This window comes from Gorilla gorilla, chromosome 9 (assembly GCF_029281585.2).
Source record: "Gorilla gorilla gorilla isolate KB3781 chromosome 9, NHGRI_mGorGor1-v2.1_pri, whole genome shotgun sequence".
NCBI lineage: Eukaryota > Metazoa > Chordata > Mammalia > Primates > Hominidae > Gorilla > Gorilla gorilla.
Window position 1 is genome coordinate 38,130,014 of NC_073233.2, and position 15,074 is coordinate 38,145,087.

The 15,074-nt window shown below is 44.7% G+C and overlaps 1 protein-coding gene across 12 annotated transcripts in view; it reads right to left on the reverse strand.

Annotated features, from left to right (window-relative positions):
- Positions 1–3,149: 3,149 nt before the first annotated feature.
- Positions 3,150–15,074, reverse strand: part of PAX6 (paired box 6) — a 28,919-nt gene continuing 16,994 nt past the window's right edge. For 10 of the 12 annotated variants that reach the window (XM_004050883.5, XM_063711057.1, XM_063711058.1 and 7 more), the window contains 7 exons: positions 14,814–14,979; positions 8,773–8,931; positions 8,207–8,289; positions 7,833–7,983; positions 7,619–7,734; positions 4,822–4,972; positions 3,150–4,141 (listed from right to left, as the gene is read on the reverse strand). In XM_004050883.5, the coding sequence (XP_004050931.1) occupies positions 4,056–4,141; positions 4,822–4,972; positions 7,619–7,734; positions 7,833–7,983; positions 8,207–8,289; positions 8,773–8,931; positions 14,814–14,979 (912 nt within the window). In that variant the 3' untranslated portion in view covers positions 3,150–4,055. The other 2 variants (XM_031015748.3, XM_031015751.3) reach the window with 2 other exon arrangements.

Consider the following 15,074-nt stretch of genomic DNA (forward strand, 5'->3'; position numbering starts at 1 on the left):
TCAAAGATATAAATACTTAAGAACAATGCCAAACATAGTATCTGAAATGATATCTCTTAAGTGTTTCTAGTATATGAACTTCAAAACCCTATATGGTGTTCATTTCTTACACTAGATTTGCCTTTCTTTAACATGAGATAAATATTTTGACTACTGCAGTTTGCTCAGGTGCTCGGGTTCTAAGACTTTTTGAATTTCCTTTTAGTAGCCACCATACAATATCTACTTTTCTCTTCCATTTATTCCTTATGTCCACCTCCAGGATCTTTAAATACTAACAGTAGACAAAATAAAACTACTTTAGAAGGAAGCGACACTCTGCAATCAATTCCCTGTCCATCTTTTAACAAATCAGACACACATAGGCATACAAAAGGAGAGTGGGGGAACCCCCCTATTCATTTGTTTAAGCCCATTATTAATGTCATTTCTAAGACAGCATGTTACTGCTTTCCAAAATAGTCACCATCAACATTATTGAAATAAGCAGTACTAACCCTAAGTACTTACACTTTGAACTTTAAAACCGAGCAGTTGAGTCATTCAGTACCAAGCCAAAACACAGAAAAACAAAAAAGCAGATGAGGTTTATTCTTGAGAAATGAAAAAGAGAAGAATATATATTTCGCCTTGGTGAGCCAAACATACAGAGAAGAAAAGCCTTTTTAAAATCTTATTAATATGAGAGGCCCAGAGTAAAAAGAAATAAGCAAAAGAATATAGACACAATCCTAAGATGATATTCACAGAACAAAGCTGAATCTTCAAATAATACTGTATGAGTGAATCTTAGGAAACCTAGTGATGATAAAAAGTAAGAAGAAATGGCAGTGAGCTGTAGCAAGAAACCAGTTGTTTACCATTTAAGGGTTAGGAGGCATAGCTTTGGGGGAAAAATATTCTAGAAATTCATTGCAGTAAAATGCATTTTTTTACTTAGAGCAGTTTGAACGTTTATTACTTAAAACATTCAGCTCTTATTCTATTCACCTGGTTTTCCCAAGTCAGTCAAGTTTGGAGAAAAATTTTAGACGTTTAGTCCTGGGATTCTACTGAAGTCTTCACAAATAATCTCCATCCTGGAAGATGGTGTCAAAACATCCCTGCAGATACCCCATTGATAAATATATAAATATATGTATCATTAAATAAATAATAAGCAAAAATAAATTATTTCAACAATGAGTAAAAGGCCAACTCCCAGGCACTGCTACCACACAGAGCCTGCCATGCAGTCCCCAAGAGAGTGCCTGGAGCTCTGTTTGGAAGGACAGCTCATGTCCCTAGGGTGTGGGCAGAAGGCAAGGCAGCCGTTCCCATCCTGCCGGACCAGAGGGCTTGTGCAGCTGCGCAGCCGCTTCTTCAGACTATACCAGACTGTGCTACTTTGCCCTGGCAATCCTGACCTTCAGAGCACACATATATGTGCCCAAGTGCACACATACAGACCCTCCGCTCCCACGTCACTCCTTTTCTCCCATTCCCACCTCTTGCACCTGGCGTGCGACACCCAAGTCTCCAAAGTCTCTGCTGTCTACACAACAGAACCGTGGGCCGGAACTGGCTGCCTGACCGTGGTGGAAATTACAGCCAGCGAGAAGGAAGAAGTAAGCCAGCCAGCAGCTGTGGCATGCACTCCCACATAGCCCTTCTCTGACAGTTCCCTCAGCACACGGCCCTCAGGGAATGTAGGCTGCAAAATGTCAGGAGGTAGAAATGTCTGCACTGGCAATTGTACCAACAGTGCGTATGTGTGCGCACTCCCCTGCAGAAATGTGCTGCTGTGCAGTGCAGGCTGAACAAAACTACATGCACACATACAAAAACTGCAACTTAGGAAGGTGTCTCCAAATGTGCAGCAACTCTGGCGGAATAAAATTATTAGTATATTTCATGCCGGAGCAATGAATCTCAATTATCTGTTCACAAGTAATTCCTTAACTAAAAAACAGTAGATATTGAACAAGAAGGTCATGTTTAAATCCTTCCATTAATTTCTACATTTCTGATCATTTGCTTTTGGGGATTTTTTTAAAGCAGAGTATAATTCAGTGGAAGTGTGTCTTTGTCCCCAGAGGTTTCTGCATGTGCAAGCATTTTAATCTAGACTGCCAGAACCCCCAGGCTTTTTAGTGAAGTTTGCAGAGGAAGACTTATCTGTATTGACTTATATGTTGCACAGAACAAATAAAAGTCTCAGACAGTCCTTTTTTACCCAACAAAGGCTTATTTTTTTCCATCCTTTGCTTGGGCTCAAGCACTCCTGCCCTGCGTGCCTCCACTTTAAACATGATCAGATCTGTGCTTCATTGCAAATAACAACTGACCAACAATGGGCCCTGCTTCATAGATTTGGGAATGTTTGGCTTAAGCTGCCAATGACTGAAGGTCTTTAATTCCCACCGGCCAGTCACAGTCTGCTTTGTTGTTGTCTGTTGATGTGTCTGTGCTCATTATTCCTTGACATGCAACATCCCCCCTCCACCCTCCAACCATCCACAACCGCACAGAAAGCAAGATTCAAATGGGAACAGCTGTAGTGGTTCAATGGGAAATGATGCCTCTTGTGCAAAGGGGAGGGAGACAGAAAAGGGAGAGGGCCTATTTGAAAAAGGCAACAGCTTTCAGAAAGTCTCCTTTAAGAAATCTACTTTTGAATATACTTCAGTGAAATCATTGTTGAAATAGGCTGACAATGGAAATCTGCCCAGATTGAAAATGCCAGTCCTAATTCAAAAAACAATTCCTAGCTAATCGCTTGTTGCATTTTTAAATTATTTCTAGACTTTGAGCTTTTGAATTAAATGGCTAACTGGGAAATGTTACCATTTTGTATATATGTTGTGGGTATAAATGGGCACAGATCTACACCCAGCTGTAAGTGGAATTTTTTTCTAACACGTTTTTGATTTATGGTATCTATAAGGATTATTTTTTAAGGATCATCAGGATGTAAAACAGAGTGTGTATGAAAGTAACCATTGGTTTAGAATGTTGATCTAACATGGAAATAAAATTTGTAACACCACACTATAAGGTTAAAAAGAAAACTGTATAATAAAGGAAATACAAAGGCTTTGGCATGGTTTTTTACAATCAACAATGGTTAATTTTGATATGTAGTTGTGAACAACTTCAAAACACTTAAGTTTAAAACTCTTGCAAGCACTTTTAATTGATTAGGAATGAACTCTAGATGCACAAAATGATTGGACCGTGAACAGTAATACAACTATATCTAAGAACAATTAACTTTTGCTGGCCAAAAAAGAAACGTGTGATTGCATGAAAATGTGTATAAAACATCTATATTCTTGTCAAATATAAATGAAATTAACTTTATTATAGAAATCATTCTGAGGATTTCTAGGGAAGACAAATACTTACATTTTGACATAAAACAAATTGGATTATATCGAAGACACACTCTACCTTTTAGCTACCAACTTTTTTTCTTCCTTGAATGTATATCTTACCCTTTTTTGCACATAAACTTCATCTGTTAACAACCTTTGGAAAACCAACAGATATTTCTGACATAAATCTAGTGCATGTTGTTCCAGGTTTAATTATATGCAAAGGAATGATACAAACTTGGAACATCAGTCCATAAACTATGAACAGATGGGTAGAAGTATTCAATATATCTTGATAAAACTCTTAAATTCGTGGCAAAGCTTGTTGATCATGGTTTTCTTTTTTAAAAAAAAAAAAACAACTTCATGACCAACACAGATCAAACATCCATCCAGTCTACATTGTTCTTTTTTTCATTATAACATACAAATGCCCATTTACAAATAATACACCAAAATGAATAAAAGTTTGGATACCAAAATGAAGATTCGTTCCAACTGATATCGTGCCTTCTGTATACAAAGGTCCTTGTTTCAAGTCCATTCCTTCCCCAGTGGTACAATACAGGACACAATTGTAGAACTGAAGCGGCTCTAACAGCCATTTTTCTTTCTTTCCTGAAAGCTCAACTGTTGTGTCCCCATAGTCACTGACTGAACTAACACAATATTTCCTTTCCTTTTTTTTTTTTTTTTTTTTTACTGTAATCTTGGCCAGTATTGAGACATATCAGGTTCACTTCCGGGAACTTGAACTGGAACTGACACACCAGGGGAAATGAGTCCTAGAAGTGGATGAAAGAAATAGCCATGTAGATATTCCCTTTGAGAAACAGACATGGAATACAAATTTATAGGTTTACAAAAAAAAAAAAAACTAATACTTTCTAACATTTTTTACTCTATTAAAAAAACTTCAATTGTTACAAATAAAAGTAGCACCTTCAGAAACTAGACAATATGTTTATATATACCTATTGGATCCCAAGTACCCCCCACCCCAATCCAAAGGAAAAGAAAAAAAAATCCTCTGTTTGTTTGCATGTTTGGAACTTTTACAATAAAGCTGTCTCTGGAAAACCAATGTGTCACTTTTTATTTCCAGCCAAAGGTCTAGAGGAGCTATGAGGGCAAGAAGCATTTCAACAAGCACGCACCTACAGCTCAGTGGGCCCCCTACTGAGCTTCGTCTAATAATCTGTCCTCAGAAAACTTGCAGTCTCAGGCCTTGTCTTCATACACAACTTTTGTGACCAAATTCAGGAAAAACAATTTTAGTTTTTGTCTATATGGTGTAAAGTTACTAATTAGCTTAACTGAATTTCGCTTTTCAATCACCATCCCCCAGGGACAAGGACAGCAAAGAGTTAAACACGCCCTCCCACAAGACCAGGAGATTCTGTTTGGGTAAACTTCTAGTGAAGAGAGATCGCCTCTGTGCAGCCTGCAGAAAGCAGTGGCTCACCTGTTGAAGTGGTGCCCGAGGTGCCCATTGGCTGACTGTTCATGTGTGTCTGCATATGTGGGGGGGTGTAGGTATCATAACTCCGCCCATTCACCGAAGGGCTGGTGGGCAGCATGCAGGAGTATGAGGAGGTCTGGCTGGGGACTGGGGGCTGTGAGGAGAGAGGCAAACCTGTGGTTACTGAGGAACACATCACACAGCCACAGCCCCAGGCTCCCTCCTCCCGAGGAACTCTGCCAACAAGTCTGATCATTAAAGATGCCTTCACTTGAAGTACTGGAATTCCATATGATAAATCTAAGATTGGGCCTCGAGCTAGTCCTTCCACTGGCCACAGCTAGAAGAAAGCTGCCTATGTATCAAGCCTCTAAAGCACTTTAGGTTCTGACAACTGTCCAGCTAGATGGTTGCCACTATCCATAAATTAATAGGATTTTTGTCTCTAACCTCTGCTAGCATCTTTGAAGAACCTATAGCATGAGGACCTTCATCAAAACACATCCCCTCTCCCTGCAAATCTGGATTTATTTGGGAACCCTATGACCCCCAGAGCCCATATCTCAAGCTTTGGGACAGAGAGCAGTGGGAGGAGCTCTCAGTAAAGTATGGTTCAGGGACTTTGGGAACCTTTCACTGATGGGATTAAAGATTCTTTGAAGAAGCAGATCTGTAATGACCCCAAGTTAAAGTGATCAGAAGTGTTAGTAAATATAACCACCTCCATCCTGAGAATTAACCACGACTTCCTAATAGACCCAAACCCCAGACTGAGTTAGTATATGTAACCCACCTCCATCCTGAGAATTAACCATGACTTCCTAACAGACCCAAAATCCCAGACTGACTTATAACTAGAAAACTGTTTTCACCCTCGAACTGTTCGGAATGGCAGCACTGAGGAGGTAAACCTTTCTCCTAACAAAACGCCTCATGAGCTCTCATGGTACTATGCCATGGCAGCAAACTTGGGATGAATTAAAAGAAGTGTGTCGGGAACAAGCAGGTCAGATGATAGTACAGTATACTATCATTTCTCTTCTCTGCAAACTGGAGAAATGTTTAATTTCCAAAATCCATATGCTCAGAGAGGGAAGCATATCAGAGAAGGTCCAGAGGAAGACACCCACCATTTTTAAAATGATGATTTTGGTCAAGAGAATGAATAAATGGATAGACAATCGGGCTCACCCACTCCAAAATTCAAAGAGTAGTTTTCTCTGAAGAGTAAAGTTATTGATCATTTTGATTTTCTTTATGCTTAATGAATGCATGTACTTTTTGAATTATACAAATTATGTAATTTTTAAAAGTCAGTGTTTGAAATAGATTCCCCACACTGGTCTGTATGTGGAAACAGCCCTAATATAATTGCAGCATCTACTTGTTCGTCTTATTATTTTCTCACATACACATTTTGCTATCTTCACAGAAACCTGGATGTTGTTATAATACATGAAACTGAACAAGACACTCTGTGGCCTTATTAAAGTCAGATGATGAATGCTAACATCAAGTTCAAAGAGGCAAACAGGCCTTGAGGGCCCTGCCAGAATTTCAGCTTGCATTTGTTTCTAATTCCTGCAATGAGTTCCTCTAGGCAACCTGACTTCTGGAAAATTCCAACGCAGTTATAGCAACACCAACTAATGGGCTGTTAATCCCTTAATTTACATCAATTGCACTATGGCCAACAATATCCAGATGCAATAAAAATAAACATGTGAATAATTCCTCTGAAGTTGCTTATCTAGCTGCTCCTATATTAGTCTGAAGACTGTGAAACATTTATTTTGCTGTTATTTGGATTTGAAATCCAGCAAAAAATGTTCAATGGAGAATAAACAATCAGTGTAGCCCCAGAACTGTTTCCAGCAGAGGCTCATGCTGGCCAATATTGTACCATCTAATATCTCTAATTGTTGCACAAACAGGAGTTCTAGGAAAACCACTGGGAAAGGCCTACCAGAAGATGGACATTTTTCCTGTCAAGAATCCATCCAGCAACAAAGGTCTAGTACAAACCATCTGCCTTATCCAACTTACATCATAAAGGGTGAGCCTAGTGCAGGACCTCTAAATGTAGGGGCTAATAGATATTTGGGACAGAACTAAGAGGAGAGGCAGGCTGTCATACCAAGTGAATAGCATCAAGCTTCCCAGGCAGCTAGGAGGGCCACAAACTCGTCACACCATTCACAGCAAAGACACACTAAATTTCCAGCAAATACCTGCTATGCCTTTTCTTATTGTAGATACAGACAGAAAACTAGCATTCTCATTATATTATGTATATCTCACCATGTAAATATGAATCCCATTTCTGATCCTTTTTTCTTTCTCACTAGTTTATCACATATACCCAAAGTAATGCCCCAAATGCATGCACAGATTCTATATTTAGCATACAAACACATTAATATAAACCCAAATTTTAAATTACTAATCTGCTATGTGATGATGTGCCAGCATTATTTCCACTTTCTGGTGCAAGGCTCCCTGGTACCCAAAACATGCTCCACCACCACCCAATGTTATCGAGGTAACAGTATAATAAAAGGCAGATCAACCTGACAAAACTGGACAGATTTTTATTACTAATTTTTTTAGGGCATGAATTAATGAGTCAATCACTTAAAAGTGATGGGATTGACTGTCTCCGACTTGACTGGTCAAGCCAATCACTGTAGTGCAAAAAGCTCTCAAGGGTGCAGACACAGCCGATGAGGTCCGCAGGCCCTGAGCCACTCCTCACTTCTCTGGGGCCTGGATTAGGCAGGCCACCACCAGCCGCACTTACTTGCATAGGCAGGTTATTTGCCATGGTGAAGCTGGGCATAGGCGGCAGAGCGCTGTAGGTGTTTGTGAGGGCTGTGTCTGTTCGGCCCAACATGGAGCCAGATGTGAAGGAGGAAACTGAGGGCAAGAGAAAGGACAGTAGTCAGGGTGAGAGTCAGAGCCCGGAGCAAACAGGTTGAAAGACATTGATTCGTAGTATTAGTATTTCAAATTACCAGGTGTGGTGGGTTGTGGAATTGGTTGGTAGACACTGGTGCTGAAACTACTGCTGATAGGAATATGACTAGGTGTGTTGCTGGCCTGTCTTCTCTGATTCCTCAGTTTTTCTTCTCTTCTCCATTTGGCCCTTCGATTAGAAAACCATACCTGGAAATCAGGTGGGACAGGTTAGCACTGTGTCTACGTCGAGCCCAGCCCCACCTTGGCACCTCCACTGCTGCCCTCCCCACGCCCATGGCAGCAGAGCATTTAGCAGACTGAACCTGTTATTAGTCCTATAAATAAATAGTACTCTGTACAAGCACCTCTGTCTCTAGGAAAGACAAATGGTATGAATCACAAAGTGTGAAACTGCACAGTCTCTCGGTACCTGTATTCTTGCTTCAGGTAGATCTATTTTGGCTGCTAGTCTTTCTCGGGCAAACACATCTGGATAATGGGTTCTCTCAAACTCTGAAAGAGTAAGTTGATTTTCCATATTGTGCCAGAACTACACAAAATATGTTGACCAAACTGTGGATCAAACTGGTTCCCACCTCCCCACTCCCATTACCTCCAACCAATTCCCTTTAAAATGCTTCTAGTATTGACTGTACTTGGAAGAACTTTCCCACCAGAACCAAGTTAAATTTTCTTTGGAATGGCATTCAGTGACCTTTCTGTGGCCTGAAATAGCCAAATCATCATTTTTCCTTATAAGTCAGACATTTAGTCTTTGAATTACTGGTAGATGAAAAGAAGAAACACACACACACACACCACACACACACACACACACACACACACTGAAAAGATGCCCAGAGAAATAAAAAGACAGAAAAAAGGAAATCTTTTCATTCTTCTATGCAAAGGGCCCTGGCTAAATTTAGCTCTTTGTACTGAAGATGTGGCATTTACTTTGATTTACTGCTTCTCTACTTTGAAAAACTCTATCACCTTTCTCCAGGGCCTCAATTTGCTCTTGGGTAAAGGATGTTCTATTTCTTTGCAGCTTCCGCTTCAGCTGAAGTCGCATTTGAGCCTCATCTGAATCTTCTCCGTTGGAACTGATGGAGTTGGTATTCTCTCCCCCTCCTTCCTGTTGCTGGCAGCCATCTGGAACAAAAAGAATAGGATGGTAAGAGAAATTTGGATTAACTTGGAGCCTCCAAAAGGGGCCTGGTGTAGTCTTAAACTCCAAGAGCATTATATCCCGACAGCCTCACCAAAACATTCCCAAGGTAACTGTCAGCCTTCTTTTAAAAAAATACATTTGTGACGTTAGTTACCTGACCACCATTTTCTTTGTTTTTATCAAGATGAGACTTTATAATACACACACTAAGTGGCATTTCTTGAATGAAAAAATAAGCAATGAAGTTTCCAATTAAAATGATCTTTTATAAGTAACCCCAATTCCCCAAATGCCTCACTCCACTCCCTACAGAATCTCTTTACCTATGGCTGTGTTGGGAAAATAGAAGAGTGATGTTCAAGATTTCAGTTGATCTATAATCAGTAATTCCTATCTAATCAATTAGATGTTGATAGGTTTGTAGAAAATGCTATTAAGAAACCAAACCAAGCTTGTAATCTTTTTAAAAAAATATTTATCTAGTTTTTATTTGAATTCTGCACAGTCAATTTCATTTTAAAGGTTGTGAATTTAGAAGTGCTCGCATTGTTCTGCAGTTTTATTCAACTATTGTATGAGTGCGCTTCGCCTTGACACCTATTACGAGCACAGCTGTAATTATATCATCACCAAGAACAGGCTATAATTGCTGAAAATGGAATTTTATATTTAGATAAAAGGACTGTCCATTCTTTGTAATGTGTTGCACCAGAGAAAAGTAAGATTTCTTTTAAATTTTTAACGTGTAATTTTAAAAAAGAAATAGTAGAGAGTTCACTAACTAGCTAAATATTCTATGCTGCAGCTGAATCTTTGGCATATCATTTAAGTGGTACATTTTTAATTAGGGCATTTCCACCACTTTTAATGTAATTTCTATCATTATACAGCGGGAAAGTTTTATGGTTTTCCCTTGCTGCCTGGAGGGCAAGATGTGCACTTGGGCTAGCTGGCTCCCGGCTTGCACCTTGCCTGTAAGGCCACAGTGAAGGGAAGCAGGATTGCCTAAACTCTGACTGGGCCTCCAGGGCCACTACAGGCTGGGTCCTGGGTCTGGGGTCCTGAAATGACCCCCAAGGGATACCAACATGGGCTACCCACCTCCCTATCCTCAAAACTTGGCCAGAGGCGGGGTGGAGGGGCCCCTAGGAGCGCCTTGGTGGGAATCGACTTGGCCAGGAATATTATTTATAACCAGGAGACAATAGGCTGCGCCTTCAAAGAGTTCAGGGAATTGTGACAGGATCTAGTGGGATCTTTTCAGGAACTTTGAAATGTTTTAAAACCCCAACTTTCTCCCCCATTTAAACAGGCGGATTCATCGGCACTGGCCACCATATGGGCCCTTGGAGATCTATTGAGATGACCACCAACACTTGAATAGCGAGGGGCTGCTTTTCAGCGCTGCACAATGCCCCGCGAGTAAGGGAAACTATTAAACTCCTGGGGCAGGAGCGTTGGCAAACTTTCGTGGGCAGAATTTTGAGGCTACAATGAGCGCGGACAACAAAAGGATTCTCTTGAGGCGTGCAGCGGGCCACATTGTGTTACAAGAAGCCCAGTCAACAGACTTTTCAGTGAAGTGTGTTAACCCCTCTGCTCTGCTATCATTAATCACTGTCCGAAGAGCGGGCGCCTCCGTGCTATTTAGGGCGCTTGGCTGGGGGGATGGAGGGTGGATGGGGGGCCAGGGCCCAGCATGGGGGGAGGCAGGGAGAGTGGACGGGGACCAGGGCTGGGTTCCTACATAGAGGAGATGGAGGGGAGGCAGGATGGAAACCAGCGGTGGGGGTGGAAGCAAGGGGGAAGGATTGGGGGGCCTGGGTTAGGGGAAGGACAGAGGGCGATGGAGGGAAAAAGAGGGCTCAAAAAAACACAGAGGCCAGAAAGGTATTTTTTAAAAAGGACAGAAAAGAATGCTGAGAGGAAAAAGAGACACGAGGGCCGAACAAGAGTGGGAGAGAGAGGAAAAGGAGGATGAGGGACAGAGAATATTAGTAACTGAGCCTCAGCTGGACTCTGGGTCTTTGCACTCCATCAGAAAGGTGGGGGTCGAGGAGGGCTACTTAGCTGACGGAGACGCGCTCCGCTCACGTGTGCGGGCACAAGCGTCTGTGCTAATTTACTGCCCCAAGTTTCCGGGGACTTTTCAAAGCGTTTTTCAAGGGAAGAAATGAAGCGACCACCCCCACCCCTCGCTTTATTTTCGGGTTTGGTGAAGAAGGAAGACTGGAAATAGCTCCTTTTGGCCAACTAGAAAGGCCGGAGGGTTATTGCTTTTGGAAAACAGACAAAAATCTGTGCACATCTGGTACGGGGTGGGGGGCACTGAGGAGAACACAATGCCCATCTCCCCATGGCCACTCATGCCCATGCCTTCCTAGGGGCCCCATCTCGGTCCCTTTCTGGCACATTCGATCTCGCCAATTAAACAAAGTTGCCCGAGTCTGCCTCCGAAGACCCCCGCCGATAGCATGCTCTGCTCTCATTTGCCTCTTTGACATTTTCTTAATTTTAAAACATGGAGATTCACATTCTTATCCATGTTCTGTCTCACACAAACATACACACGGGTTTACACAGGCAGCACGCGATCGCCGCCAGGCCCTGTGCTGCCTCCAGAACTGACACTTAAGAGAGAAAAGTCAGCAGGGACAGTAGAGCTCAATTTTAAATCTGGAAAAAAAAAAAAAAGATAGGAAGCGGGGATTGGAATTCCACAGCAAAAAGAAACCTGTCGCTGCAGGATCCCTTCTCTACCCCACGGGGAGAGCGGCACGGAGACAGTTCGTTACTTTAGAAGTGGCAACTGTTTGCAGCCAGGCGGTGACCTAGCGGCTGCTCTTACTTAAAATGGGTGCATTTCCCCCCACTTTAGTGGATTTGCCTTCCACTCTTAAAGCTTTTAACAAAATAAAACTAGAAGTTGGATCTCGACTCCCCCACCCCCACGATAAACCTAAGTGGTGGACAATTAAGATATCCTCTTCAAAAGGCGCCCCCTCGGAGCCGCGCAAAGCAGGGGCCTTCAGTGGGTGCCGTTCACCTTCCAGCCTAATCCGTGAGAAAGCGAGTGAAAGCGCCTCCCATTATCCCAGCCCCAGGACCATCTGACGATGGGAATAGGATTTGTTTCCTGGAAGGAGGTGAGAGAGAGAGAGAGAGAGAGAGAGAGAGAGAGAGAGTTGCTGGGAAATAAAGTCATTCCTTAGTTTCTTAGTGTCTTAATCAGTGAGGCGGAAAACAAGCAAGAAAAGATAGCAACCCGGTTGCGGCACCTTTTCAGCTCTGGAGCGCGGATCAAAACATTGTAGCATCTGTTGAAAGAGAGGCTGACTAAATCCTATAGAGCGCCTGGGTATTATGGGGGGTGGGGGTGGGGTGAGGGGAGGAGATAAGGAAAAGTGTCTCCGTGATCCCTAAAACCACCAAATCGCCGGAGAATTGGGGCTGGATAGAGTTGTCTCTTGTTGTTGTCAGCCCACGTCGTCGCGATTTTATTCACCGCCGCATGGCGTTGATCAGATGGAAACCATATTTGTCTCCCTCTGAGACCTAACCCCCGCCTTATGCTTTTGGAGTAATGGACTCTTTAAAACCCAAGAAAGGCTTCCTGGGCTGGGAAAGGGGGCTAGGGAGGGAGGGGGACCCTCTTAGCACCAAAAAGTCTGAGGATTCCCCGGGAACGTGAAGCGAAGCTCACCACCGGTGCCCCCTACCCCCACGCCGGCAACTCTGTGCTTCGTTTGGCCCACGTGTCCTCCCCACGCAACTAGGGGCGACGGTCCTATGCCTAAGGTGACAATCACCCCCCAAAAACCTCACTTGAGGGTAGGGGGGGGGGTGGTGATTATCAGTTGACCCAGAATTTTCTAGCAACTAGGTGCGTTAAAGTGAAAAGCCCCTGGACTAGCTCCACCTCCGGCCCCAACCATCACAGGCGGACCCTAGCCGATTTGACTCTCACTTCCCGCCCTCAGACAGCCGGCGACGAAAATCCGCCCGAATCGGGCGCCACCTCTGGTGGAAGCTGCTGTCCTCGGCTTCTGCCCAACTCCAAGAAGCGGGAGGGGGGTGTCTCCTGCGCCCCGAGCTCCTGGGAGCCCACGCACCGGGGAGAGCCCGGAGTGGAGGCTCTGGGCTCAGCCCTCCCAGGCCTAGGCCACCGTGCCCTGAGTCCCTCCCCAAGACTTCTCGGACTAAGTGGGCCAGACTCTTGTCAGGGGAGGGATCACCAGGACCTTAGATTGCTGGGGGCGGAGGGGTGGACGCTCGTGAGTGCGAATTTCGGGTGTCACTTGGGTGTGTCCAGTGTCTACAAGTGGGAATCCTACGGTTTCAAAAGTCAGGCAGGGATGGGGTTGCCTACACTCGGTGGGGTCAATCGCTAGTCTCACCAGAGGCGGGAGCGGGCCTGGGGGCCCTCTGAGCTCGCGGAGGCGGCGGGTTCGGGGCCCGTGCGGGCGGGGTCGCCCAGGGGAGCCCGGGCCCCGCGCGTCAGGAGGCCTCCGCCGGCCGAGCGGCCGCGCTGGGAAACAAGAAGCGAGCGCTTTGCTCCCTATCTTCCCAGTGTCCGTCCTATATTGTTTTCTGCTCTTAAAACTGACATGTCTAATTGGCAATTGGTGCCGAATCGTGTCCAGAGGTCTCTTGTGGAACATTTCTACAGCTGTCTCCTTCAACTAGACGCTTATTCATGTCGCCTTAATGAGAAACAAAACGTTCTCTAATGAGCAATTACAGAGCGACAGGATTGTTCCCATAACAAATTCTTGCGAGTGACAGAAGCATCCTTTGTACCAGATATTTCGCATACTGTTACCGATTTTCCCTTCCCTCGCCCGACTCCATGGAGGCGCCGGGCATCCGGAGCCGGTCCGAGAGCTCACGGACGCGCCGGCAGCCTCCTCGCAGTCCCGCGCGCCGCCCCCTGCCCCGAGCCCCCCGGCTCCGTTGTGCTCCTGGGAGTGAGACGCCACGTCCCATTATCCCGCATATTATCTCCTTGTCACGAGGACAACAAATACCGATTAATCTTCGGAGTAAACTGTTTCCTATTCTTGACCAAGCTACCTCGGGGTGTGGAGGAGGGCGGAGGGGAGCCAACTGACCCTTCCCTCCGCCGCACCCCCCCCCATCCCCCGCTCTTCTTCCTCCAGCCCTTCTCACAGAACCTGGGGTGTTTCAGGTCCCATCTCTCCTCCCAGACCAGAGCGGCTCCCGGCATCCCGCCGTCCTGCTCACAGTATCTTCACCTCACCACTTCCACATAGTCGCCACCCACAGAGAGTGAGAAAGTGGGGCCCAGGGGGGCGAACGGGGGAGGGGCAAGGATAGTGGGGTGGTTTTAGTTGGGAGACCACCACTTCCAATGCCCCATCCCCGACTCGCCCTGCATCTCCCTGCTCACCTTTTCATGTGCACCCTACTCATAGTCACATAATTTGTCAATTACAGCAAAAAGCAACACGATACAATTATGTTTACCTCGCAGTCTGTCAGTGCGTTAACTTGTCACACTTCTACAAGGGGGCTCTCCCTGCATTCTAACGTCAAATTTGAATAGTGCACCACGCAGCTCGCTCTTAAGCACACAGTGCTGCCCACAAACACACACACACACCCACCAGCCACCTTCATACCGCTCCTGACATACACAACCCTCACATTCCCAGGCCAACAAAATGGTTCAACAAACACCACCTACATACAATGTGGTCGATGTGTCCCAGGCCTTCAAATGCAGTCTCACCCATGACATTCCCCAAGCATGGAAGCCCTGAGAGGAAATGGTTGGGAGAGTAGGGGACAGGCAAAGGGATGCACATATGGAGAGCTGCGTGGATGGCTGCTTGGGTTTTACCTTGCGTAGGTTGCCCTGGCACCGAAGTCCCCGGATACCAACCAGGGCGGGTGCCCCAGCTTCCGGTCTGCCCGTTCAACATCCTTAGTTTATCATACATGCCGTCTGCGCCCATCTGTTGCTTTTCGCTAGCCAGGTTGCGAAGAACTCTGTTTATTGATGACACCTGCAAATCAAACCAAAATCAAACCAAATGGTAGTGTCTCCTGAAGACACAGTCACCCATCTCAGCTCACCCACAACCTTAAAAAGCAACTCTCA